Here is a 27,479-nt window from a genome sequence, read left to right on the forward strand (position 1 = left end):
GAGGCAGTGCAAAGTAGTCAGGTGTTTTGTGGGGGTTCTAGAAATTTTTTGGAAAATACCAAGAATGGAAAAGAAAGAAGTTTTCCAATAAATTCTATCTCAAACGCGCCCTAAGTGAAACAGCTTTCTTAAAATATTAACATATAAATTGTGGGTTAAAATTGAGAGGGTTGGCAGAAGAATAGAAACATATGTAAGTTAAATGCTTCTAATATTGGAAATAATGGAGGGTCTTCATAATGTTTATTAGATAGTCCAGAAATGGATACAATTTTAAAAGGGGATGGAGGGAATAAGTTACATGGTTTCCCCTTGTTATTTTAGCTAAATCCTTATGCTGTACATGGTGCTGAAAATTTACTGTTATGTATTTCTCCACTATATCCTTATTTTTGGTCCAAAGGCCACTAAAGCCATAAAGCTCACTACAAACCACATATCCCAGGGGAAATATTTATTTCATTTTAAAGAATGTTAAATGATAAGCAGCCAAACTACAGTATATTAAAAATAAGTGATACAGATGCATGAGTTGTAGCATATTTTACTAACTCATGTGGGCTGTGCTGCTTTGAAAATCAGGCAGTACAGATTGTGGGGAAAGGGTAGTGCATGTGATTCCACTCCACCAATATCTCTGAAAAATCCTACTGTTATTGTATACATGAATATGTTGTGTACTGAGGTAGCAAGATATAATGAAAGCTTCCACTGTTCATTTGGTAAATATTTTAAAAGCCATTCACTGAAGTTATACATTTGACAGCTTTCCACTGTATTAGTTCATAAAAGTTTTATTAGCAGTGCTGGTACTTCTACGGAAATCTGTGAAACACAAAATGCTTCCAGTTGGCAAATTTTAAATAAACAATGCATTCTTTAGCATTAACAGACAGACAGAGCGTAGGAGACCAGAGTGGAGTCAGACAGAAAGCCTGGGAGGAATCAGGTAAGAGGGAAGAGGAGAAGAAAGAAGAAAAGGAAGAGGAAGCTAAAGAAGTCAAGGGAGCGGAAGAAAAGAAAGATGAAGAAAATAATTCAGAGGAAAAGTCATACAGCTTTGATGACGACAATGACAATTTATATGCCAGCATACCTGATAACGATCCTGAAGTGGGTGGAAGAGACTCCTTTTTCCTGGACAAGCCACCCCTACCTCCTCGAGATCCATCTCCCACTATAAAACAAGATTATATTCACTACTTTTCACAAGGTATAGTCTTGCCAAAAAATAATTTTTCATCATATGTGTTATACTTGTTAAATGCTGCTGTAGAGATTCTATATGGATGTGGCTAATGGTGGTTGGCTAGTCAGTAAGGCCCTGATTCAGCAAAACAAACAAGTGCTTAATTGCATTGCTGAGTCAAGGCCTAAGTCACTAAGTATTACAGATAGTGTAGTGATGGTAGACTGTGGAGCACTAGTTCCAGGCAGAGTTTTCTTCCTCCTAACCCATCTCAGAGATTCATAAAATAATACATGGTGCATAGGATTATAAGGAAGGTTTTAGACACAATACTGAATTAAGATGTTAGTTAACTTATATTTAAATTGTTGCTTGTTTGCGAAGCTTGCAATGCCACAGGTAAAATTAATAGAATTTACTTTATGCATTCTAATAGGGAAAAGTAACCCAATATTGTGTTAAGTATAAGTTCTAGCTAGTATTGTAGTAGAAATGTAGCCATCTGTTGAATTATAGAGTGGACAATGATCTTGGTATTCCTGTTTGTGATGAATGGCTGATATCATGACCATAATGCACTGACAGGGCTGTCACATGGATTTTTTAAAACCTGACTCATGGAACAAAAATCGAAAATTAAATTTTGTAGTTTGCATTCCCCCTATGGAAAGGCAAAAAAAAAAAAAAATGATGTGGTGGCACTTCCAGAAGGGTGATAATAGTTTTCCTAATGGAAAAAAATGGGAAAGAGCAAATCCTTAAATGCCAAATGTAGCTGTTGAGCTAATAACAAAAATAAGCTTGCCCTTTGCAGACACTATCTGTAAGTATCCAGATAAGTCCATTCTGAATTTGCTGCACAAATGTTTGTCTTTAATAGATGATGAAAATCTGAGAACTCTGACCATAATCTCTGGTTCTTCTTTGAGTACGAATCAGTGTAGATCCCACTGTAGGTGTGCATGCTCCCCAGGCACGCAAACGCAGATTCTTTTTACTAGCAGTGTCCATTGGGGCTGTGCATGAACCCTATACCTCCTCATGCTTCCATACAAGGACAGAAAGGGTGGGATGCCCCTGGCGGTCTCTGTTTCCTCTGACCACCCATGGCAATGAGACAGAACCTTGTGGTGTCCTATCTGCTGACAACTCTATTATTATATCTTCATCTAAACTTCTTGAAACACTTCAGAGCAGCCTTCAGTCTCTTACAACATCTTGGACTGAATAATCCTTAGCTGGATATAAATTCTTCAACCTAACCCCTCCTGTATGAACGAATGAACAAACAGACACACACACGACTCCTCTGTAAAAGGATCTTAACTTGGTGGGTTCAAAACCTGTATGCTTCCAGCTGTGCCCAACCAGTGATGGACTAATTCCACTTAAAGATGGGTACAGCAAGTGCCTTTTCTGCCAGGGTAAATTCCACATTCTGGTTTGCCTTTCTTTCGCTGCTTCAACCCCAAAATCGTGAGATGCAAAACTCAAACTCCATTTTTACAACAATCCATGAGAGTGGCATTGGACTCAGAAGATCTGGGCTCAAACTCCCATAGTAGCCAAACCTTCATCCTCCTGTGCTCCGTCAAGGGGACAGATGATACCTAAGACTTCAGCAGAGAAGTTGGCACCAAGTGAGGAACCATCACCAACACCGACCACAGCACTGGCTACATCAACACTGACCAGAACTGCTGAGGGCATGGACAGCAAAACCTCAGACATCAGAGCAGGTCACTGAAAGAGGCCACCTAGAACACTGAGGCAGGAGCTTCAGGAAGAGCTCAGTGTCCTCTCATGTAGAGACACACAGGAAAGCATCAGGGATAAATCATCAAACTCTCCCAGCATTGAAGATGAGTGAAAAGGAGCAAACTACAGTGCAGCAGATTTCCTTGGTTCTGGACCCCACTGCCAACTCCAACCTTGGTATTATGGGGGAACAACTGTGGACTGCAGAATGGTCATCAGCACTGAGATGTCCACTGGTACTGACAGAAGCACCTGCACCCCTGCCCAGTGGCGGCACTATACCCACTGGCACTGCCCATGGGGGACACATACTCATCATCACTGGGGCACATTTCACTAGTATCGAGCAGGAAGCTGTCCCCCTTATGGTCACTGAAAAAAAACATAAGAGTTCTTCAGAACTCAGCCACTGCATCAGGACTGGCATTGGTCCTGTCAGCAACCTTCCAACCACCTGTATTCATACGGGATACCTGTCTGGCCCTTCTTGGGTCAAACGGTCCTCCTTCACAAACCTGAAGGAGCCACTCTTCTCCATCAAGAAAGAGAAGATCTCCCTCTCCAGCAGCCTAACTGGGAAGTCTGCAGACCCCAGAGTACCAGGAGGAGCGGGACCTGTAGGCACAAATCCATCAGCATCTGGCATTGCCCCTCAAAGACCTTTCCTAATCATCAACCAGCAAGGTGGTCACCTCAGCATTGATACCAATGCTGGATGATTTCAAAGCATTCCAAGAGCTCCTGGTATGGATCGCAGACACACTGGAGACCCAGACTTCAGTCATATCTGAAAAATCTCACAAGCTATTCATTTTCCTAACTTCACCTTCCCCATAAATGTGGGATTGCTAGATCCAGCATGAACTCCATGGCAACTGCTGGCCACTGTATCACTAACAACAAAACGTATCAAGAAAAGATACCAGGTGCCCCCTTCCAGGTTCAAGTATTTTTATTCTCACTCTAATCCCAATCTCTAGTGGTCTCAGTCATCCAAGAAAAATTGCATTTGGCCAAGAATATACATAAAGATCCCAAATGATTGGATCTGCTATCTCTATATCATCAGTGAGTGGTGGCTAATTGCCAGGCTCTCCTAGACAAATGAGAGTTTCTTACATGGGACAGAGCAACAAGCAACAAGCTCCCTCACAAGGCTTGAGAGGAGCTTAAAGACATTGGAAAAGATGGACAATTGGCGGCAAATATGTCCCCGCAATCCACAATGGATGTAGCTAGATACACAAGCACTGTGGTGTTAGTGAGGAGGGCATCCTGTCTCCAAGCTTAGGGAATTCCTCATGAAATGCAAGCCATAACTGAGGATTTGCCATTCTCACTCTGGACATTGCCAGAGCCCTACAGGCAAGTTTCATCTTACGCGGGGGTTCCTTCCACGGTTAGCGTGTAAAGCGAAAACTGCGTATAGTCAAAATTACATTGAGTTGAATGGTGGGCGGAATCGCCCGCACTACAGGTACAGTATTAAAATGGTTCTTTTTCTTTTTTTTTCTTTTTTTTCTTTTTTTTGCCGACCACGTAAAGCTGAAATCGCACATGTTAAATGCGCGTAAGATGCGACAGACCTGTATTTTAATACCTAAAGAGGAGTAAGCCCTTCCAGAACTCTCCCTGTTTCTTTGTGTATTGAAAGGCAAAGTGATCTCTCCACGGAGACTCTCCAAGTGAATTACACGATGCATTTCCACTTGTTACTATCTGGTTGGTGAGCCTCACATGTGAACGTCAAGACTCACTTCACCAGAGCTCAAGCGAGCAAGTCGGCATTTGTCAGAAATGTGCCAGACTCACAGAGTTGTAAGGCAGCTACATGGGCAAACCCACTGACCTTCTTTAAACATTATGCACTTGACATGCAGCCAGGGCAGATGCCAAGTTCCGAAGAGCAGTACTTCGTTTTTTATTTGATTAGCGCAGATGATACTCCTCAGACCCACTCAGGGGGACTGGAACAATTTGTATAGTGCAGGTGCTGAGAGCCATTGAACCAAACTGTAAACCCCGGGATATAATGGAAACCACTTCAAGCCAGGGCATACAGCAGAACTTCCAGCACTCTTAGTTCAAGTGCCAGGGTACCCACTATCCAAAAGAAGAAACTGCTTGCCAGTCACATACAGTGGGATTCACACTGACACATGCTCAAAGAAGAAAGAAATGAAGCTTACTTCTTTGAGGGAGCCTCTGCATATTCCCATTTGTGGGATCAAGGTGCCTGCACCACAAACTTCTGGAACCTTCTGACAAGCAGTATCCATTGGGGCCCCTCACTCCTCCCTTTTCCTCTGATCCTGGAGGGTTCTGATGGTATAAAAGTGTGGAGAGGCCCCAACCACCCCTCAGCTCCTTCCACTAATTTGGGAATTCTTGCCCTGAGACTCCAGTGAAGCGGGGAAGATGGGCAGGGAGTGTGAACATGCAGAGACTTCTCTTGTAGAACTTCAGTTACAGGTAAGTAACCTTCATTTCTTCTTCGCGTGGTCTCTGCATATTCCCACTTGTGGGAGTTAACAAGCAGCAGAAACCCCAGGAAAGTGGGCTGAGGAGTTCTAGGTCAACAAGGACTGCAGAACGGCCAGAACAAGCATCAGCTCCGGATGCCAGGTCAAGAGTGAATAGATCAATCTTCTCACTCCCCCAAGATAAGTTTTAACTGAAGGAAATTTTTTTGCTAAAAACAATGTATGTAGCTTCTTATCTGTCATGCAGCATGGTGTGATGAAGAAAGCATATGGGCATGCTGTGGACGTGGACTTTCTCCTCTCTCAGTGGTGCAGCAAGGGCACCCGCCCTCAGGCTTCCAGTTCCCCAGCTGTTGCCTTTCTGGGTGGAGACCCCCATCTCTCTCCCTTCTGAATGGGCTGTTTCCAGACTGCACAGTTCCCTGCTTTCACAGTGCATTTCGCAGCACTGACAGGTTGCCAAAGGGCACCTGCTGACTGTCTCTTTAGACAGTCTACTTACCATAGGGTAAGTAACTGTTCTTTATTTTTTCTGAATAAGGACTTCAGGATTTTCTTCAGTATGAATTAAACTCTGGCAATTCTACATTATGTCTGGTTATTGTATAATAAATTTACTGGCGATTGCGCAATAATGTTGGCAGCCATTTTAAGTTTGACCTTGCTCCTTTCCACTGCCTAGATTATAATATAATATAATATATGGAGATATACCTATCTCATAGAGCTGGAAGGGACCCCGAAAGGTCATCGAGTCCAGCCTCCTGCCTTCATTAGCAGGACCAAGTACTGATTTTTTGCCCCAGATCCCTAAGTGGCCCCCTCAAGGATTGAACTCTCAACCCTGGGTTTAGCAGGCCAATGCTCAAACCACTGAGCTATCCCTCCCTTAAACCAGATTGCCTCTCACCTCTAATCCTCTGGTTTTACAGATTACCTACTTCCTAGATCCTTACTTCCTTCACAATTTACACTCCATAGTCTTCCCACCCCACTCTACTGTATAGTTTTTTCTATCTAATCTATCCCCATCTTCATGTCTATCTGAGTGGCTACGTGTTTTATAGCTTGCTATTCTCCAGGATGTGGGTGGGGGTTTTATTTGTTTTTTTGTTTTTTTGTTTCAGTGGGATTTCCTCCAGTCCTCTAACATGAAAGAAAAAAGCTGGTTTAATGCAGGATGCTACAAGTTTATATGCATATATTAAAAAGATTACAAATGATAAGCACATCTGCTTACCATGAGGTGGTGAACTGCCACCATGACCCCCAAATGCCCCTTCTCTTGCAATATCCCCTGTTCTCAGTAGCTACATACATGAGAGGGGTAAGCTTGGAATAAAGAATTTCTCGGTATAAGTTTGGATTAACCTGCATAACTCATATGTGGCTACACTATGCATTAGTAATGCTTCCCTCTCTGTCTCATGCCTATAAAACGTAAATATGAACCTGAGCAGATAGATAGATATGGACATACAGAGCACAGACAGTTAACAACCTAGGGATAATATAAGGTTCCTCTGAAACAATTCCTATATGAATCCTTCATTTAAAACGTGCTGTGTTTTCATGAAGTATTAGCTTTGGTTTCATCGTTACAGCTTTCTGGGGAAGGGGGAAAGGAAAATAACATATGAGGATCTTCTCTAAATTAGGATGATAGTTTCTTTTCAAAGAGAAACTGTAATGAGTCATTGCTACACATTTTTAGAGCCATTTACTGCAGGTATTGCTCAGGACTAGATAAAAGGCATTCTAGTGCTCAGCCCTTTTTCAGAGAGAGGTTTTTTTTGCTGATGGCATAAGAGTGCCCCCTATTGGAGTTCCGAGAATGAAAATGCCCACTGAGACAGAAACGTGGAAACAGACTGTCTATTTCTCACATTAAGTATAGAATATTGCAGACTTTTTATCCACCACAGTAGATGTTTTACAATATATTTTTATAGATAAGAAATCCAGAGTACATAGTAGATGATAATTATGTAGCCGGTTTACATGAACATAGTATCACTTTTAAAACTTACTCGCTTGATGGAGTCCCCAAGACACACAAAATGTTTCTCACTCTAATCAGCAGCAGAAAGGTTTTAAGCATTAAGAGACATACACGGGATCACAACAACATAAAGGGAACCCCGATTCATTACTAAAACCTACTAGGGGATCTTCTGTTTGTTTGGGGACAGTAGGTAGACAGCAGTAGGCAAATGTAAACATTCGTCATTTCAGTGGCCTCAGAATCACTCATTAATAAATTGTGCTAAGTATGTTTGTGACATCTGTCCAAGTGTTTTTAAAACCACTGATTTAAAAATGAAATGTCTACCAGCTGCTGTTTTTAATATCACTTTCTCTGCACAAGCTTCTAATATATTGCTGTCTAAAAAATTAAATCTGGGATATTATTAATTCTGCCTACAGCTTTTTAAATAGAAGTGAAAGCTAAACATGAATGCAATGGGCAACCAGAAAACACAATATATGGAATATGGGGAATATGGAAGGTGGAAGCAGAGGCTTAGGAAACCTTTTTTTTTTTTAAGGCATTAGCATGAATTACAAAAGATGATATACAATAGAACTGTATGTCATGAGCTGTAAAAGTACATCTGGGGACCCTTTCATCAGAGCCGTCCCTTGGGTACGGTGAATCGGGGCAACCGCCCCGGGCCCCATACTTTGGGGAGCCCCGCGCTTCGAGAAAATCGTGAGGAGCGGGCAGGGAGATGAGGCAAGAGACGGGCGGGTGAGCAGGGTGAGGAGGTGAACGGGAAGGCGAGCAGCAAGTGGGCGGGGGGGGCGAGAGGGATCCCTCCTACCAGAACCTCCCCCCCCACCCCGCGCCTCCTGCTCCCCAGCGGGCCCCACCGATCAGCGCCTCCACCTCCCTCTCAGCGCCTACCACCAGCCGTGGATCAGAAGTTTAGCCGCTTTTGCAGCGTCAGAGGGTCCTGGGAGGGTGCACAGCGCACTTGGGGGAGGGGGCAGAACTGGGCGGGGAAGAGGCTGGGGGGCGGAAAGAGGCTGGACGGGGGTGGGGACGGGATCTGGGGGGAGCACCTCCTTAGGGATGGCCCTGCCTTTCATGGTTTATAATATAGTACTGTAGTACATCTTGGTCAAAGTCAAAAAACAGGTAGTGTTGCAGGATAATTGTCCCATTAAAGGAAACTGGGGTTGGCTCTCCTGTTCCAGTTCAGGTGGATGATGATGAGGGCAGGGAAGCACCTGTGGACTATAAGGGTATGTCTACACTGCAATTAAAAACATGCAGCTGTCCCGTGCTAGCTGACTCAGGCTAGTGGGGGTTGGGCTGCAGGGCTGTTTCATTGCAATGTAGACTTCCAGGCTCAGGCTGCAGCCCAAGCTCTGGGACCCTCCCACCTCACAGGGTCCTAGAGCCCGGGATCCAGCCTGAGCCCGAACGTCTACACTTCGATGAAACAGCGCCCAAGCCTACAAGCCCAAGTCAGCTGGCACAGGCCAGCCATGGTTGCGTAATTGCAGTGTAGACATACCCAATAAGGTCTTGTGAGCAAGAGACCAGGAGAGTCAGAGCAGACTGGAAGGGCAGGAGATAAGAGCTGCCAGAGACAGAAGGTGGTTCCTGGGAGAAGGATGAAGAAAGGAGAGCAGCCAGAAGGTTTTGCTGGCTGACAGGTCTTAACCCAGAGAGCCAGGGCTGGAGAAGGCTGAAGGTGACAGCAGCAGAAGAGGGAGATGCCTGCTGGCTCTAAGCCAGAGAGATGGAGCCAATGGCCATAGGGGGCTGAAGGAAAGGGGAGCAGTGAAGGGGCTTACCCACTGATGTCTCTTTGCTGGAGAGCTGGACCCTGAGGAACAGTGGGGAGTGAAGGCATGGGGAGTGAGAGGTGCTCCCAGCAGAGAGGCTGTGAGAGCTCCCGCTGGGAAGAACAAGATTGCACCCGTGAAGGAAGGGCTGGACTCTCCTGGCAAAGGGATGGAGATGTGGCAAAAGACACTGGCGTATGGTGAGAACAAAGCTGGATTTTTTAAGGACTAATTTCACTGGGGTGACATGCTGTGGGACATTTGTGCTATGTATTGTTAATAAATGTTGATGGACTTGAGAACATGTTTGCATGGATTTGCTGGGAATCCAAGAGGGAAACTGAGGTGAGGGACCACATGCGGGGCTGCCCCTAAGCCAGGAGGGAGCACCTGGGAAGAGGCTTAATGTCTACAGAAGGCATGTGGGAGACAAAAGCTAAAATTTTCAAATATGGATAGGTAAAATTAGACTACTAAGGTCGTATTTGGCACATACGTGAATTGATTTTCAAAAGTGCTGAGAACCCCACAGCTGCCATTTATTTTGCTTTACTATTAAGGATAAGAAACCTTTTATATTCAGTGGAAGCTGCTAGGTGCTCAGTATTTTTTAAAATAAGGTCATTTATTTAGTTACCTCATTCTTGGCTCCCAGTCTCAAAAACTTTAGCAAAAACTGTGAAGAAGAAATGAGAATGCAGTGCTTCCCCTAGAAGCCATCTGTATGGGCTTTAATAGGAACTGTGGGAAATCAGTTTTATTTAGGCGCCTAAATTGAAAATCTTGGCATCAGAATGCAGCTTTTTGGAGTCTGAAGACTGAAAACAACTTGTCTATGTTGCAGCAAGGAAATGGGATGAAGACAGAAAGGAAAGAGACGAGACTTCTGGTCATCTGGAAGTATACGGTGGAGAAGAAGATAAATCTGAGGACGATGACGAGGATCCGTATACTTTTGCCGAGTTGGATGAAAGTGTGTATGATATGATACTGGCATCTGATGAGGAGAAAAGAAAGCAACACGGATCCTTTATTATAAACCGGCCACCAGCACCTACCCCTCGTCCATTGAGTTCCCCTAAAGAAGAGAACACTCCCTATATAGTACAAGGTAAGGTTAGTTTAAAGATATTTACTGGCAGATAAGTGTTGCTCCGAGTAGAGTTGTCTGTTGTGAATGATGAATATTAATTTTCTGAAGATTATCTTCTACTTGAGGCTGAGGTCCTTGGCCTATTAATAAACTTGAATCAACCTATTCTCTCTTTGAAACAAACTGAAAAAGTATCCAAGTTGTTGCTAATTTCAATTTTGCATCTAAAAGGATGCTGCTTTAAAAAAAAAAACCTAATCAAAATTACTTAAAATAGTAACACAATATGATGGAAGATGAAAAATTACTAGACCAAATACTCAGCTGGTGTAAATCAGTGGAGCTACACCAGTTTACACCACCTCAGGATTTGGCCCATTCTGTTCAGTGTGTCCTTCAAGCAGTTAACAAAGGGTGCAATATATTGCCAAAGTAACAATATAAAAAAAATCTTTCCTTTCCCCAACCCCAGCTTCAGAACTTTCTTTACTGTGGTTCTTCCCTTAAATCCCATTTACCCTATTTGGAGTTACATTTTGAGACCTACCATTTAGCCAGCTTTTAACCCATTTAATATATGCCCGGTTAATTTTTAATCTAAATGTTGTACAATGCCAAATCAAACACCTTACAGAAATCTATGTATATACACTCTTACCTTTATCAACACAACTTGTAAGTCATCAATAAAAGACATCAAGTTAGTTTGTCAGGATCTATTCTCTAGAAGCCCATGCTGATTGGTATTAATTACATTATCCTCTTTTAATTCTTTATTAATCAAAAGTCCTGTATCAGCTGCTCCATTGCCTGGGATTGATGTCAGAGTGACAGGCCTATAATTACGCAGGTCATCCTGTTTACCTTTTTAAATATTGGTACAACATTAGCTTTCTTCCTGTCTTCTGGAACTTCCCCAGTGCTCTAAGAGTAATTGAAAATCAACAATAACAGTTCAGCAAGTTCCTCAGCCAGCTTCTTTAAAACTCTTGGAGGCAAGTTATCCAAACCTGCTGATTTAAAATTCTGTCCATTCTTCTTTCATCTATCACAAATCATCAGTAAACCGTGTTGAACTCAGGAAGAAGATGTGGAAAAGAGCATTTAGGAACTGATGTTTCAGTATTTATGATTAAACATTTCTGTATCCAGAGTGCACACAGCATTTCCTTTCCTAGCAATCTTATTGTGGCATTAAATTAGCATTTTGAAATAAAGTATCTTAAAGGTTTTTGTATGCACAAATTGTCATTATGATAGTTAATGAGTGAACCTCAAAGAGATAGAAGCTCATTTTGGTAGGAATAATTACACATAAATTAGGATGTGTATCTGAACTTTATCAAAGTGATCTGAAATTCCTGCTTCTGAAAAATTGGGTTGGAAATCTCATGGGAGCAGGCGTTCTGGTGAGATGTCTAGTACTTCCTGCTTTTGTTCTGTCAGAAATACTGTGAGAACAGTGTTTCCTTTTCTGTTTGAATGACTTGAAAAAGAAAAAAATTAGTGAAAAAGTTATCCTGATTTATTTTTTTAATTAAACTAAAATCATACCAAGTTCAGTTTGAGTTTTGAGCCAAAGTTTGGGCAGGTTCTTAATTTATTCAAATCAGTTCATCCATCTCTAACAATTACAGAAAACATTATTCCACAATTGAAAAGCCCCTTTCTTCAGTTCAGTTTTATGTAAATAAGGATGATTCTGAAATATAATACTGGAGTTTAAACTACGCTGAAGGGATGGAAATGAAAGAGAAAATGTATACAGTAGCATGATTGGTGTTTGGCTGGGATGGGGCTAACACTCTGTCTCTAAAAAACAGAGTTACCTCAGGTGTCTCTACTCATTACAGACAAAGCCAAATATGGTTGAATGTAGCTGGACTCATCGAAGACCAGTTGAATTATGGGGCTGGCCATAAAAAGAGAGAGAGGTTGTTAAGAAGTGGTATGTCAAATGTGCTGGAAGTGTAGTTTGTTTTGTTTGGGATTTATGATTTAATTATTAATACACAGACATTTTAATTTTACTATGGGTAGTTTGGCATATTGTATTTTGCTGGCCTTTAAGTGTTTGTCTCCTAACATTTCCACAGAAATCTTAAGAGCTGTATAAAGAAAAGCCATTTTGCTACACTGAATATTCTGCATCTGCACCACATTCGCCAAAAGGATCTTTTCTTTTACAGAGCTATTATGAATGGTTGTTGGTATCATCAGCATAAGCTATTTCCCTCTAGGTTTCTCAGAATTTAGCTGGATGTAAAAGAATTGCACTAATTTCTTAGAAAGTCATCACTTAATTAGAAAACTAATTTTCTTCCAGCTTGTATTCTCTGAGAGAGGTCTTGGAAGATAAGATTCTTGTGGTATGTTTAATTTAAATTCCCCATTCTCTTTATTAAGGACATAACCTTACATTTATCCAATAATGGCAAGAAAACCATAACAAAAGTCATGCCTTTCTTAAAGGCAGGGCTGGTAGCACCACCTCTTATTAAGATTATCCAACACTTTCCATTATAAGACCCTGATTTCAGTTTTTTGAAAAATTCAGCCAAAATGGTTCAGCTGTTTTGGAAAGTGAGAATAGGGGAAAATACATTGTTTTGTCCATGTTGAAAGAGAGTTCTTTGAAATGCTATAGTGCCCCCATGCTGTGGAGTAGGGACTGACTGACTGGCGTCTAGTCAGTGAAGAGAAGGAATTCTGATTCATCTGATTCAAATGTAGAGGGGACAAAAACTGGATCTTTAGGAAGGAAAAGGAGTAGATTGGGACCAGGAGTCTTGTGAGCCTGGGACTGGAGGAGGGAGAGAAATTGTGACTGTGAGTTGGAAGGGGGAGGATTGGGACTGGCTGAGCAAGGAGGATGCAACTGGGAGCCATGTGGGGAACAACTGCTATCAGTTGCTCCATTAGCAATAATGGCAGAGGTTTGTGTGATGGATTAAAAGGTTCCAACCCTGCTGATGAACAGCAATGTGGGTTTCAATATGATGTCACAAGATGGAATTTGTTTTGTCAGTTGGTTTTTAAAAAAAACAAAAAACCTGTGTTAAGAGAACATTATTAATGTTGTAAATTCAAGCACTCAAAAGTTAGGAAATGTCAGAATTAAAGTTGTCTGTAATTTGGCCCCCTTGTGCATATGCATCAATTACATGATCACATTTTTTCCCCACAGGATCCCTGGGTGATTCAGTCCACAAGCCTATTTGGTCCTGCTCTTTAGATGAATCAAGGTTGAGTAGTGTTGTTTGTAGGACCTTTGCATCATTAGTTGCAGCAAGATGGAAGATCTATACTGAATAAGACATGGGATTGCAGTAATAGAAAGGATGGTCTCATGTTTAACACAGTTGAATGCTGCCCTGAAGAGTTGAATTCTGTCCCTATTTCTGACACAGAGTTTCTGTGTGGTGCTGAGCAAGTCACTTAAACCAGACTATTCACAAGTGGTCACTAATTGTGTGTTCCTCTTTTTCTAGCCCAACTTGAGATCATGGGGCCTGATCTTCAGAAGTGCTGAGTGCTCACATTTACAACTGAAGTAACTGGGAGCTGTGCTCTGAATGTATAAAGTGCTAAGTACTCTGAAAAATTGGCTCCTCGTGTCTCAACTTGGCATTCAAATTCAGTGGATAATTTTGACCTTAATCTCCGTGCCTCAGTTTCCCATCTGTAAAATGGGAATAACACCACAGTTTACCTCACAGGGGTGTTGCATGGGCAAGCTTAATTACAGCATCTCCTAACTTCTGAGTGCTTTATTTGGAAAGAATAGTAAGGTTGCAATGTATTTTTTGTGTGAAATTTACTACGTAGACCACTTTGGGAAACTTTAGCTAAAAGGTGTTATTTAAATGTAAAATATTATTGTCAAGGCCCTGATCCTGTATTGTGGACTGGACAGATGTAGCCCAATGGTGAGTGTGGGATAGTGGGGGCTTGTCCAGGATTCTGAATTGTTGTGGCCCTCAGATGCTCAGGATGACAGTCCCCTGTCAACAGGAAGTAGGTAACCTACTGGTCAGTGTGTGTTGTCCTCTTCTATACCGCATCCAGAGAGGATACAAATCTGTTACTGCTACCACTTACAGAGTCTGCTTCTTAGAGATCAAGCGGTGGAGATGCATGCTATTAGCTTAGCAGATCCCCTCACATTCAGTACTGATGCCAGCCAAGAGCGAGGCCATTTCACAAGTAGATCCTTCTTGAAGTCAGTAGCATTCCACATAGGCAAAGGGTTATTCCCACAGGGCCTACTTGCAGAAGCAGGGCCCAGTTTCTGTTTACGGTGCTCACTCATAGAGAAATGATCAAATTGCATGTACCACCATTTATGTCTGTGCAAGTACAGCCTGGACTCCAGACTTTAAAACTGTCTCATGACACACTGTCTGCTGGGCACTTTGGCCAGTCTAAAATGCAGGGCTTGATTTCATAGAGTTTCTCGTGGCCAAGTTTGAGTTCTTGTGACAGGGTACTATGTGTAGCACCGTGGTCACTAGGTTTGCTTCAGCACTGGGAAGAGTGCAGGATTCATTGAAGCCAATTATACACTTTCTATTGTGGGATTGTGCATACCTGGTTGATAATCTCTGGGCTAATGAGGTAATTGGATGGAACAGGAAGCAAGGGGCAGCTCAGAAGGGTTGCTCAGAGGGTGAACCTGGGCTGCGGAGTGAAGGTGTCATGGAAGTCTCCCCTGGCTGTAAGCCTGCATTACACTCTGTTACTTTGTAAAAAAGAATAAATACACACCTTGGTGAAAGATAATAACCTGGTGTGTGTTTGGGCCCATGCAAGCACACAAACTGAGCAGGCAGTGAAGTACACCAGATAGTGACAGCTCTTATTTCAAGAAATACATTAAATTCTGTGACCTTTGGCTCACAGAAGAACCCATGCTCAAAGTCACTTGGTCTTCTCCAGCCCTTGCTCACCCCATCCCATCCTTGGTCCACCGTGTCTCTAGATTTCCTTGTGGAGCTGCCCTGCTGTCATGGGTGCATGGTGGTGCTAGTCACGGTCAACCTCCTGACCAAGATGGCACAATTTGTTTCTGGCCACAAAATCCCTACCGCCCAGGAAAAAGTGTGCCTCTTTTCTAGTTCCATGGACTGCCAACCAGTATCGTGTCAGACTGAGACCCACACTTCATCTCCCACTTTTGGTGTGAATTTTTTAAGCTCCTTAGCATGGAGCCCCCTCAGGCTAATGGGCAGATGGAATGGGTCAATCAAGTCCTGGAGCAGTATCCCTATTGTTCCCTGAACTGCCAACAAGGTGACCCTATGCGGATTTTGCTTACAATAATTCAACCCAGGCCTCAGCATGATAGAGCCTGTTCTATGTCAGTTATGGCTTCCATCGACGCTTTCACTGAGCCTCACCCACAGGTTCCCCCATACCTGCAGCCATATTAAAAAAGCATAACTTTAGAAGCAGCCAGAAACAAGACTCACTGGACCGGAGAAATATGTGACTAATCAGCTTTTCCATAGATCACCAATAAGTGCTCTGCAGACCACAATTTGGGATTTGTTGATTTAGAGGCAATGAACATAGGACCCCATGATACCATTTATACACAGCCACTTTTCAGAGTAGGACCATGCTTTGAAGGATGATGGTCAGATGCTCAGCTGGTGTAAATTGGCATCACTCCACTGACTTCCACAGAGCTGTGATAATTTATACAAGTTGAGTATCTTGTCCCTGTGTCTCCCAGCAGATGAAAGTAAAAGATCTGTAATTTAATGTTTTTATGACCCTTCAGCTAGGAGACTCCCCTCATTATTTTTTAAAATTGTTATGAGTTCTAATAAGGTTTCTCTTAATTTCATGTAATTTTTTGCCAGGTTATACTGAACATGCAAACTTTTATACTGAACACTCCACTAAACGTACTGCATCTTTAATAAACAGTTGAGTGTATCTCTGCTTGTTGTTTAATGCACACCAGTGTAAATATTCTGTCTTTATATGAAAAGTTCATCAAAAGACGAAGCTGCAGAGTGGTGCCAAATAGCGCTTTGTCCAGATGGTGCGCATTCCCTGTGTGCTCCCTCTCCATTCCTTAAATTCTTAATATTCCTTACCAGGTTATTTCAATATGTTTCCAGCTATGTGCTGTCAAAACAATTGTTAACTAAATGTATTAAGGGATTTTATTTTTATTTTACAGTGAAATTGCAATGCTCATTATAAGGGCCAGATTAACAGTCCTGCAACCCAATTTTCTCAATTTATCCTCACAACAGGTGCAAGCTTTCCCACAATGCCCAGCAGTGTGCCCCAACTCAGACTTTTGAGGACTGCCTAAAGGGTTGAGGGGATACATTTAGTATCCCTCATTGACCAGTCACTTACCTCCTTGCTGAACCTACCAATGAGGGTGCTAATTGTCATCGGTGTTGTTTGTTATGTGGACACCTGGTCCAGCAGGAACTAGAATGAAGCCACAAACTTGTTTCATATGTGTCGTTAAAGAGCTCTCAGGGGGCAAAGGCTTTTACTATTCTGCTTCACCCAACCAGTGACATGCTGTAGTCTGTGTCTCATTACATATCCCTGGAGCCATATAGTCCTCCCCAAGTACATGAAAACATTTTAGCATCTAAAAGTGGCTATCCCTGGGACAAATTTCAAGCCAAAAAGTCAGTAGTTGAACAATATTCCAAAATCTATTCCAGAATAGAGTACAAGTTGCACTCTAGCATCTCATTTAAACCATATGAATTTGCACCACATGCAGCAACCAGTGGGTGGGCTTTCAGGGAACAGGACTATTCCATATAAGGAATAGGCAGTGTTTACCCAAATGCTGTAAAAATCCCTCATTTCCAGCGCCTCAGAGAGTCAAGAAACAACAGATTTCTTGTAACTATAGCAATCAATTCCAGTGTGAGAGATCTCTATTATACTAAGCACTGAGATTGTTTAATGCTCTAGTAGTTTTACTGGCTAGAATGGGGATTTTTTATTCTGCTTGTAAACTGGTATGCTAACTTTATTGGCTAGATTGGTAAACTAAGATTAGATTTTAGATGAGCAAACTTTGGGGCATTAAGAAATCTACTGAAAAGGTGCAATGGGAGGAAATATTTTTAGAATGCCCTACTGTGATTGAAAGCTGAGGAATCCATCTGAGGCAAAAAAAGGGTGCAGTTTTATCAGTCCTCTGGGAGAAAAAATGCTACTTTGTATTAAATAATTAAATATTAATTGGGCTAGAGTGAGAAAGACACATAACCCTGTGGCTAGGGCACTCGCATGAGAGGTGGAAGACCCCTTTTCAAGTCCCTTTGCCTCATCAAGCACAGTGGGGAATGGCCATTTTGAGTAGAGTTAGACATGCTCCGAGCACCCTAGTGGATTGAGTCCCAAAAGTGAGATAGGCAAGGGGAAGGCCTATCTTGACCGTCTTTGAAGATCGCGCTGGCACTTAGGTGTGAGGATAAATACTCAGACGTCTGCCTCAGGCAGTAGGATGCATGCCCAGTAGGGTGACCAGACAGCAAGTGTGAAAAATCGGGACAGGGGGTGGGGGGTAATAGGAGCCTATATAAGAAAAAGACCCAAAGATCGGGACTGTCCCTATAAAATCGGGACATCTGGTCACTCTAATGCCCAGAGGTAAAAACTTAGGTGCCCAGGGAACTTTTACAGTGGAAATTTAGGCACAGAGTGAATTTGGGCATCTACAGAGTTAAGACAGCAGACAAGAGGGAGTTTTGTGAATTGCAATAGCACCTAAATTGGGGGCATAGGCACCTAAACCTGGGGGTGCAACTTCCTAAGTCCTTTTGTGGATCCATATCCCAAATAAGCCATAATTTTGTTTTCTTTCTGATCCATCTGCAAGTACTGTATGCCTTTAACTGTCTCTCTGCATAAGTAACCACATGCTTGCAATAATATTTGTGGAGAGGAATAGGAGTAATTTGAAACTAAGAATTGCTTAAACTTCCCATTTTCTCACTTTTTGAACTGCTTTGGAGGGTGTGATGAGGTGTGTACTCCACACAGGCTCTGAAGGGGTTAGTGTGGGCCTAAGAGGCCAAATAACATACCTGGCAGCACCTGAGAAAGAGAGAGAGGGAGGCTTAATGGATGACCAAAGCCCAACTGGGATGAGGCTGGGTGGTGATTATAAAGCTAGGAAGTTTGTAGCACAAAGAGGCTCAGGGGATTTGGATAGATGTGGCTGGCTCTCTTGCTGGGGCTGAAGTGGAAAGCTGGTCAGGCTAAACTGCTGGTCAGGGGGAGATGGAAGTGATAACAAATGATACTCAAACCAGGCTAGAAAATGTGGATAGTGAAAGCATTGAGAAAAACTGGATGAAAACAAGGAAAAAGAAAAGGATAGATTCTTTAGAACCAGCAGAAAGAACAGCAAGTGGGAAGGCAGGAATAGGACATGGGGGGAAATTATATAACAGTAAAATCCCTAGCTAAAGAGAAAGTTAGGGTATGTCAACCACCTGATGATTGTTGAATGGTTCAAAAAAAGTGTTGGAGATATAGTAAGAGCTGGGAAACTACCTGGTGGAGTCTTGTTAGTGGAATGCAAAAACAAAGAACAAGTAGGGCAGCTCCTTAAGACAAAGGTGCTAAGAAAGCTAAAAATGAACAGTTAGCTACCTGGATTCCTAACTGAAACAAACAGGGTAGATGCTACAGGTGTCAAAGATTTGGTCACATAGCAAATAATTGCAAAGGGAAATTAATGTGCAGCAAGTCTGGAGGAGACCATTCATATGATAATTATGAGGAAGGGACAGAATAAAAATGTAACTGTGAAGGAAAACACAGCTCAACATATGGAGAATGTACCAAGGCAAAGCAAGTTAAAGGAATATAAAAACAAAATCATTAACATCTCATATGCAGAAGCGTTAGGAGACACCTGGAAGGAAAAATAATACCCAGTTGGGGGCAGTGATTAGCAAGCAACAAAATACTGAGAAGAAAGTAATGAGTGCCATTGGGGTAAAATGAGATGATATACTACTTATAGAAAAAGAAATTGCATCTGTGACTGAAGTCATACATTGTACTTCTTTCAGACAGGAAAGAAAATAGAAAATGAGACTTATAGTTAAAGCTGCTGAAAAGTACCTATGAACTAGCAATCTATCAGAGGAACATCTTCATACTTTCCTAAGTGAAGGAAGTATTGAAGGTTACAAGAAGGGGGGTGACTATTTTTATCTGGAATGCACATAGTCTTATCGTACATGGGCAGGAATTAAAGAAATGTTATTGATATGAAAACAAAGCCTTGATATACTATGCATAAAAAAGACTCAGCTAATAGAAAAACTAAAATCACACATATAGATATGCTAGAGAAATAGGAAAGGGTAGGGGTGTCTGCACCTTTGTTAAGGAGAATCTAAACTGCCTTGATTTAGAGTTAAAAAGTTAAATATCAAGTATAATGCTGTTGAGATACTGATACAAAACACCTCTGCATCTCTCAAACTATATAATGTTTATAACCTCTGCAGAAAACTAGAGACTATAGAACTGAAAGAATTAACTGCTCATACATTATCTGCAATGATCTGAACAATCACAATGGACTGTGGGAAAGTTGGAAAAATATAAGAATGGAAAATGTCCTAGAGCAATTTTTGGAAGATAATAATTTAGTAATATTATGTGATGGAAGACCTACCAGGTTCACTGCAGCAGACTGAAGCCTTTCTTGCCGAGACCTGGGAATAGCTTTTAGTAACGTAACAAGCAAATGTATCTAGGAAATTTACAGAGAGGAGGGAATGGGTAGTGACCAGTTTCTGACATTCATTACATATCAAAAAAGAGAAAATACAAAGATGAGACTAATACCCCCACTTGGAACCTGAAAAAATCAAATTGGAAACTCTTTAACATGAGGAACATGTGGGCAAGCAGTGTATAAGTGAGGATACTAAGGAAATTATAAAGACAGCCGGCCTAGATATACCTAGGATACCAACCTTTATAAAAGATAGAAAAGCATACTGTGGTGGAACAAGATATACCTATCTCATAGAGTGGAAGGGACCTTGAAAGGTCATCAAGTCCAGCCCCCTGCCTTCACTAGTAGGACTAAGTACTGATTTTTGCCCCAGATCCCTAAGTGGTCCCCTCAAGGATTGAACTCACAACCCTGGGTTTAGTAGGCCAATGCTGAAATCACTGAGCTATCCCTCCCGCTTAAGGAATGTGACCAGTTAATTAAGGAAAGAAACAAGGCATATAAGAAACAAAAACCAATAAATGGTGAGGACTTAATGACGTATAAAAAAAAGTAAAAAGCACTTGCACATAGAGCTATAAAAAGGGCAAAAAGAGAAAGCTGGAGGAAATACTGTGGAAAAGTACCTCTGATGTATTGATATCTTTACGTACACAAACAGTTTCAGAAAATGAATGGAATAAGAATAAGAGCAACACAATATGAAGCCTTGCAGTAGAAGGCCATAGAGTAATAAGCTCCAACAAAGAAAAAGCAGAAATTTTGGCCACCATGTTTCAAAAAGTCAGTTATGATGAGGCTCAGGGGATAGAAATTAGGGAGAGGAAAAGAACATTCCTTAATGATAATTATGAGATAATGAATAGGTGGGAGGAAGATGTTGATCTTATTTTAAATGAAAAATTCAGTATTAAGGAACTCCAAAAAGTGATAAGGAGCAAAAGCACCACATGAGGAAAGGACAAAAATAAGCTTCGATATGCTCAGATACTTCATACTAGGTGATGAAAGCCTGAGGATAATACTAAAATTAAACAATAGCATATAGAGGAAAGGGAAAATATCTAGGGACTGGAAACATGATTATTGTCGCAGTGAAGCAACCAAGCAACATGCACTCTGGGCCTGAGGCATACAGACCAATTGCCCTTTCAGCATATTTAGGTAAAACTATGGAAAAACTGATGACAGACAGATTAGTAACATACTTAGAAAGAAATAGTCTCATAGATGGAACACAAAGTGGGTTCAGAAGAAGTAGGAGTGTGACTGACTACATTGTACTGATAGAGACAGAAGCACTTAAAAGCTTGAAAACCAAAGAGTACATAGTAACCTTCTTGGACATAGAAAAAGCCTACAATGAAGAGAGGGACTTTTGTAAAAAGTAGCAACTATGGATATTGTAGGAAGAATGTATAGACAGATAAGAGATTTTCTAAGCAAAAGAACTATAAAATTCCAGATGGAAGGCCTTTTCCACCATATTCTGGAGTACCACACTCACTTTTTCTGCAGCACGCAAAAAAGATGAGCATGGTGTGGATATCACATTACGCATGCACATACACAAATTTCAGCCCACGGTGTTTTATTGTAAGACTGCAGTTTTTCAGACACTAGCCATGAAGAAGCTATAGATGTAGATATACATAGAATAATGTTCAAAGCAAATTCATACAATATCACTTCTCTCTGTACAACAAAAATGGGACTCCAACGTCTAATAAATGTATCCAATGTTTTAGACTTAGGTAAATTATGAAAATGGAACAATTAGCTAATATTCCTGAGATGCACTGTGAGAGGTCTTCCAACTTCTAACTGTCATATGTTTACTTACTAATAGGGCATGGCTACACTTGCAGATGTAGAGCACTTTGAGTTAAACCAGCCTTCATAGAGCGCAGTAGGGAAAGCGCTGCAATCTGTCCACACTGACAGCTGTAAGCGCACTGGTGTGGCCACATTAGCAGCTCTTGGAACCAGGGATTTGGAGCAATCAAATTTTTGAATTGCTCCGCTCCGGCTCTGGGCAAAAACCTACTGGTCCAGGCTCCAGCTCCGGGCTCCACTCCAAAGCCCTGCTTGGAACACCCACAGAGAGCAGTGCATTTTGGTAGCTATCCCAGCATGCAAGTGGCTGCAACGTGCTTTTCAAATGGGGCGTAGGGTGGGGTGGAGGGTGACAGGGAGTGTGTTTGTGTGTATGTGGGGGGAGAGAGAGTGGGTTTTTGGGGGGCTGAGAGCATGTCAGCATGCTGTCTTGTAAGTTCAGACAGCAGCAGACCCCCCCGCCTTCCCTCCGCCCCTCTCTCTCTCACACACAACATTCCACAGTAATGGTTGCTTTGTCTCGGAGCAGATAAGCAGCCGGCTGTCAGAAACGGAACTTACAAAGGGGATATCAGCATTCCTGCAGCGATTACAAAACAATGGCAAGAGTGGCCATTTGACTTAAGGGGATTATGGGACGTTTCCGGAGGCTGATCAGAGCGCAGTAATGCAACACCTTGTTCACACTGACGCCCGGGCATTTCAGCCAATGCGCACTAAGCATTAATCTTCTTGCCGAGGTGCAGTACCAGGAGCGCTCTAGCCCTGGAGTCAGAGCGCTCTACGTGCCTTGCCAGTGTGGACAGGTAGTCAGCTAGGGCGCCCAGGGCTGCTTTAATGCGCTCTAACTCACAAGTGTAGCCAAGCCCATAGAAACTGCAGAGCAAGAGTTCTTGGGGTGGTCTCTTGCCTAGCAAGTAATTAGCACCCAGCAATTTAATGTCACATTCTATTGATTAATCAATCCACTTGACTGTTTTCCCCAGTATTCTCTTATTGCTGGAAAACCCCATAAGCTATTATTATATAAGGTTCTGGTAGTACTTTACAACCAAATTTGTCATCTTATATCTGACAGATTCTGACAGAGTATGATAGCGAATTGGAAATAGAATTGCTAGTGAGTTTTGGATTAATGTTTTCACACTGTCATTATTCAGTGTATACCTTTTAATATTTTTTATGCTTTTGATCTGAGAAAAACTAAGGATGCTCTTGACTAATTAATTACATTGTCATCCGTTGTCTCATGTAACTATCTGTGTAAGTTGAGATGAACAATTATGACACTATTTTTTTTCAGCAAGTGTGCTGTGGCCTTCTGCAAACAATATTACTGATATAGTAATTCTATATCAGATGACGTCTGCAACTATTTTGAAGATGTCTTTTTAGCTGCTTGAAATTCTGTTAATAAGTGGTTGCTAGACCAGTATTTATGATCTGTGTGTTTATTTTAAAGAAATTACTTATTTTTGTTGTGAATTCATATAGGGCCCGATTGTGTCTTTAGGCACAGTGCATACCAGCTGCAAATTACACCCTCCCCAACCTGCTCAGCTGTGTTAGATAGTTTATTCGTTTTCTTGATGACTTATTCCTGTGCACTTGGATCCAAGGTCCAGGTAGCCTATGCAGGACTATGAGGGGGGATGCTGAGTACCCATTATTTCTGTGGATGGGTGTGTCCCCCAAGCAACTGTCTAGTCCTCACTATTCATAACTTTTCATTCACCCTAGTTGATTTCACTTTGTGAACCCCAAGATTTTTAAAAATTTATTTTAATATTTTAAATGTGCAAATTTTCCCACTGGGCTTATGAATGTTAGAGACCAGTGACCTTATGCAAAATTCACTTTTTTTCGTTAGCCTTCCACTGATGACCTCTACTCTAGCTTCCATTCCAAGGCAGTGCTCCAAATGTTAATAACAAACTAAATATATGAAAGAACAAAACAAAAGAAACCAAAAATATCTAACAAGATATGAACATAACAGTCAGTATAACTTATGACCCCTAACTGTGTCAATCCTCATTCTTCCATACTCCCTGCTTGCTGTCCTCTGTTTACTGACATCTCTTGCTGTATTTTGTCTAATTTAGATTTTAATCTCCCCCAGGTAAGAGACTTGTCAGTTTTATTTTTCTAAATGCCATGCACACCTGGGATGATCTTTAAGTAATAAAATAATTACACTAAGTAAAGCTAGAAATAATTCTGTACATACATCTATCTATGCACCATAACTCTGAGTTGTAACCTACCCCTACTATTTCATTGTTGGCCTTCTCTTGATCAGATGCAGTCATTGTAGTTAATTGTGTGATTGTTTTATGATGTGACCAGATATTCAGTAAGGATAAGTTTGAAACTAACAAACTTATTCCGATCAGTGACCTAGTTAAGATGTGAACGTTGATATTAAGAAGTAAAATCCTGGTGTATAAATTAACTCACACTATCATTTAGCCCTGTATCCCAGTGTAGAATTTTTTTCAAATTTTGTGATTAGTAATTGTCAATGTTTCCTAAGCAATGCAGTTCTTGTTATAGGTAGCCTGCTAAGAACAGACTCAGTGAAGTTGACAAATAAATGCAACTTGAATAGCCATGATCAAGCTGATTTTAGATGAGTGATATCCACCGTTTTGTCTCCTTCTGCTGCATCATGTGTATATTTTACTGAAAGTGTTGAATAGGTGACATTATGCTGATTTTCTGACTCAGTCACATTCATCCTCAAGAGCACAATTTCACGAAAGTTGCCTCATTCATATCAATAATGGATTATTGTAAAAATCAACACAAATTGTATATATGTCATCAGTGATTTTTTTTTTTTTGTCTTTAGACATGGTGTCGCTAACACAACAATCAGTAATTTTCTTGTCTTAGCCACCTATTTTAGACAGCTAAAGAGGAAAATAAGATTAGACACATTTAACTAAATTCATCAAAGTTTACATCTCTCATAATGGAGCTTTTTTTCTCTCTGAGGTGACTATATTGTTAATCATGCCATAATTTTATTGTTTTCAAGATGTCATCACTGAGTAAATTTTTGATCTTTCAAAGTTCAAATGTAGTTGCCTATGTCAATCCCTTATTTCAGTTTTGCATTAGAAATTGAGCAAATCTTAGGGAGCCAAATTCCAACTCCTCCTTTAGTCTGCAGCCACTGTGCAAACAGAATACAATAACCAGGGTCCTGTGTACATTCTGCAACTCCTATTGGCCAAAGAATTCGCTGTGGAAAGTCCCCTTTGCCATAGAATTGTGCTCCAGAATCTCAGATTTCATTTTTTAAAGTATTTTCTAGTCTGTAGGGTTGTAGAGAGATGCTTGGTTCAAGTTTTCAAGGTTGAAATAGTGTAATATTTCCTGCCTGCATCTGCAGAGCCTGAAGCAATAACTTGAACATGTGTGAACTGTCCCGTTCATCTCAATCAGGGTCCTGTGGATTCTGTAATTCTGCAACCCTGTCATTTGGCATTTTTCCAAGGTGTCACTGCAGTCATGCTTTGAAGTATTTGTTTTGTGTTTCTCTTCCCTGCTGGAATCTGCCTACATCTGCTTTTTGCTCTCCAGCTTTCCTTACATGAGAAAGTTAATTGGATTACAGTGCATGCTTAAAAGAATGCCAGACATGTTATGGAAATGCAGCTAGGGCATCTAAACAATTTTAACTGTCTTGTAGTGACACCTGGCGGGGGCGGGGGGGAGGAGAGAGTTAAAACAAATATAATGTTTCTTTAGAGATCAGTGTAATCTAATCTGAGATTACAAACTCTGAAATGTCTTAATCATAAACATATGGTTAACGCATAATGTGACTATAGGGCAGAGTTAAGGTTATTTAGGTACACTACCTGTGCATTTTCATACTTACTATGTTTGTATTTCTTTTTAAATTGAACCTGGAAAACTGAATTTTCAGGGTTTATAATGCTTTGGGTGGGGGTGATTATAACATTCCTGTAATGCATTGTACCCTAAACTAGTTACAGGTACTCTCAATCTTAACTCCATTTTGACATAGTTTTTCTCTGGGATATATGTATCTATGTATTGTATGTAAAGTGTATTGGTTTTTCATTTATAGTTTAAGTTGGATTTCTGTTTTTTGACATACATGCACTACACACAGACCTTAATCAGCCATAATATGAATATACATTGAAAAGATGTATACATATACATCTTCGTAGTATTTTAGAGATCATTGTAGGTACAGGTTGGATAAATAAGTGTAATGGAAGTGCATAGCTTCTTATAATTACCCGAAGCAGAGAGGCTCAGAAAATAGACACCCTGCCTTGGATGGAAATAAATTATGATATCTTGGCCATCAAAATGAGGGTTTGTTTTACTGATGCCCTTTGCACCTTTTTATTCTTCTTTATGTGGGAAAGGACAGAATAATCTTCCTCTGTCACACAAGCAAGCCCTTTCCCATATAGTATTTCAACAGTATACCAGATGTTACAACAGGGGTGGGCAAACTAAGGCCCGAGGGCCGCATCCGGCCCTCAGATGTTTAAATCTGGCCCTCGAGTTCCCACTAGGGAGCGGGGTCGGGGGCTTGCCCCACTCTGTGCAGCTCCTGGAAGCAGCAACATATCCCCCCTCCAGTTCCTAGGCACAAGGGCAGCAAGGGGGCTTTGCATGCTGCTCCCACCACAAGCGCAGCCCCTGCAGCTCCCATTGGCCAGGAACAGTGGCTAATGGGAGCTGCAGAGGCAGCGCCTGCAGACGGGGCAGCACGCAGAGCTGCCTGGCCGCGCCTTCGTATAGGAGCCGGAGGGGGGGCATACCGCTGCTTCTGGGTGCTGCTTGAGGTAAGCACCGCCCGGAGTCTGCACCCCTGACCCCCTCCCGCGCCTCAACCCCATGCCTCAGCCCTGATCCCCCTCCCGTCCTCCAAACCCATCAGTCCCAGCCCAGAGCACCCTTCTGCACCAGCAACCCCGCATCCCCAGCGCCTGCACCCCCAGCTGGAGCCCCTGCCCCCCCCCCCCCCCCCCCCAACTCCCAATTCCGCCAGCATTCATGACCCACCATACAATTTCCATACCTAGATGTGGCCCTCGGGCCAAAAAGTTTGCCCACCCCTGTGTTACAACATATGGGTGGTAGAGCAAATTGCTTGATTCATCTCTGTACATATCCATTGTATATATAGCATTATGCTTAGACATCTTTTCAGTCATTCCAAAAATTGGACTAATTTGTTTTCACTTACTTCGCCCACACTGAGCGTTTGTTGCCAGCTGAAATCATTTCAGCAAGATGCAGAGTGGTTTTAACGATTTTACTTTCAACAGCTGGAAGACTAATTCCATTTCTGATTACTCCAGCATTTCAAAGCTCAGCAGAAATCTCAAAGCCTATCAGTTAAAGTACTTCCCAATCAGGGATATTGTTGAGAGTACCCATCCTGGACTCACTTCATTTCCCCTATTGATGATTTTGCTAGAAACTCTGCTCTTAATTCTCATACCCCAAGCTATTGATTTAACAATGCTGGTAGAAAATAGAGTACAGATGCCTTTTTATGCAGTA

At 41.7% G+C, this 27,479-nt stretch overlaps 1 protein-coding gene across 1 annotated transcript in view; it reads left to right on the forward strand.

Moving 5' to 3' along the window:
• Positions 1-27,479, forward strand: part of LOC112114849 (B-cell scaffold protein with ankyrin repeats) — a 77,349-nt gene that overhangs the window by 18,994 nt on the left and 30,876 nt on the right. The window contains exons 3-4 of the mRNA XM_029913505.1: positions 884-1,213; positions 10,073-10,339. Of these exons, the coding sequence (XP_029769365.1) occupies positions 884-1,213; positions 10,073-10,339 (597 nt within the window). The remainder of the gene's footprint in view (positions 1-883; positions 1,214-10,072; positions 10,340-27,479) is intronic.

This window comes from Terrapene carolina, unplaced genomic scaffold, assembly GCF_002925995.2.
Source record: "Terrapene carolina triunguis isolate 2854851 unplaced genomic scaffold, T_m_triunguis-2.0 Scaffold706, whole genome shotgun sequence".
Classification (NCBI taxonomy): Eukaryota; Metazoa; Chordata; order Testudines; family Emydidae; genus Terrapene; species Terrapene triunguis.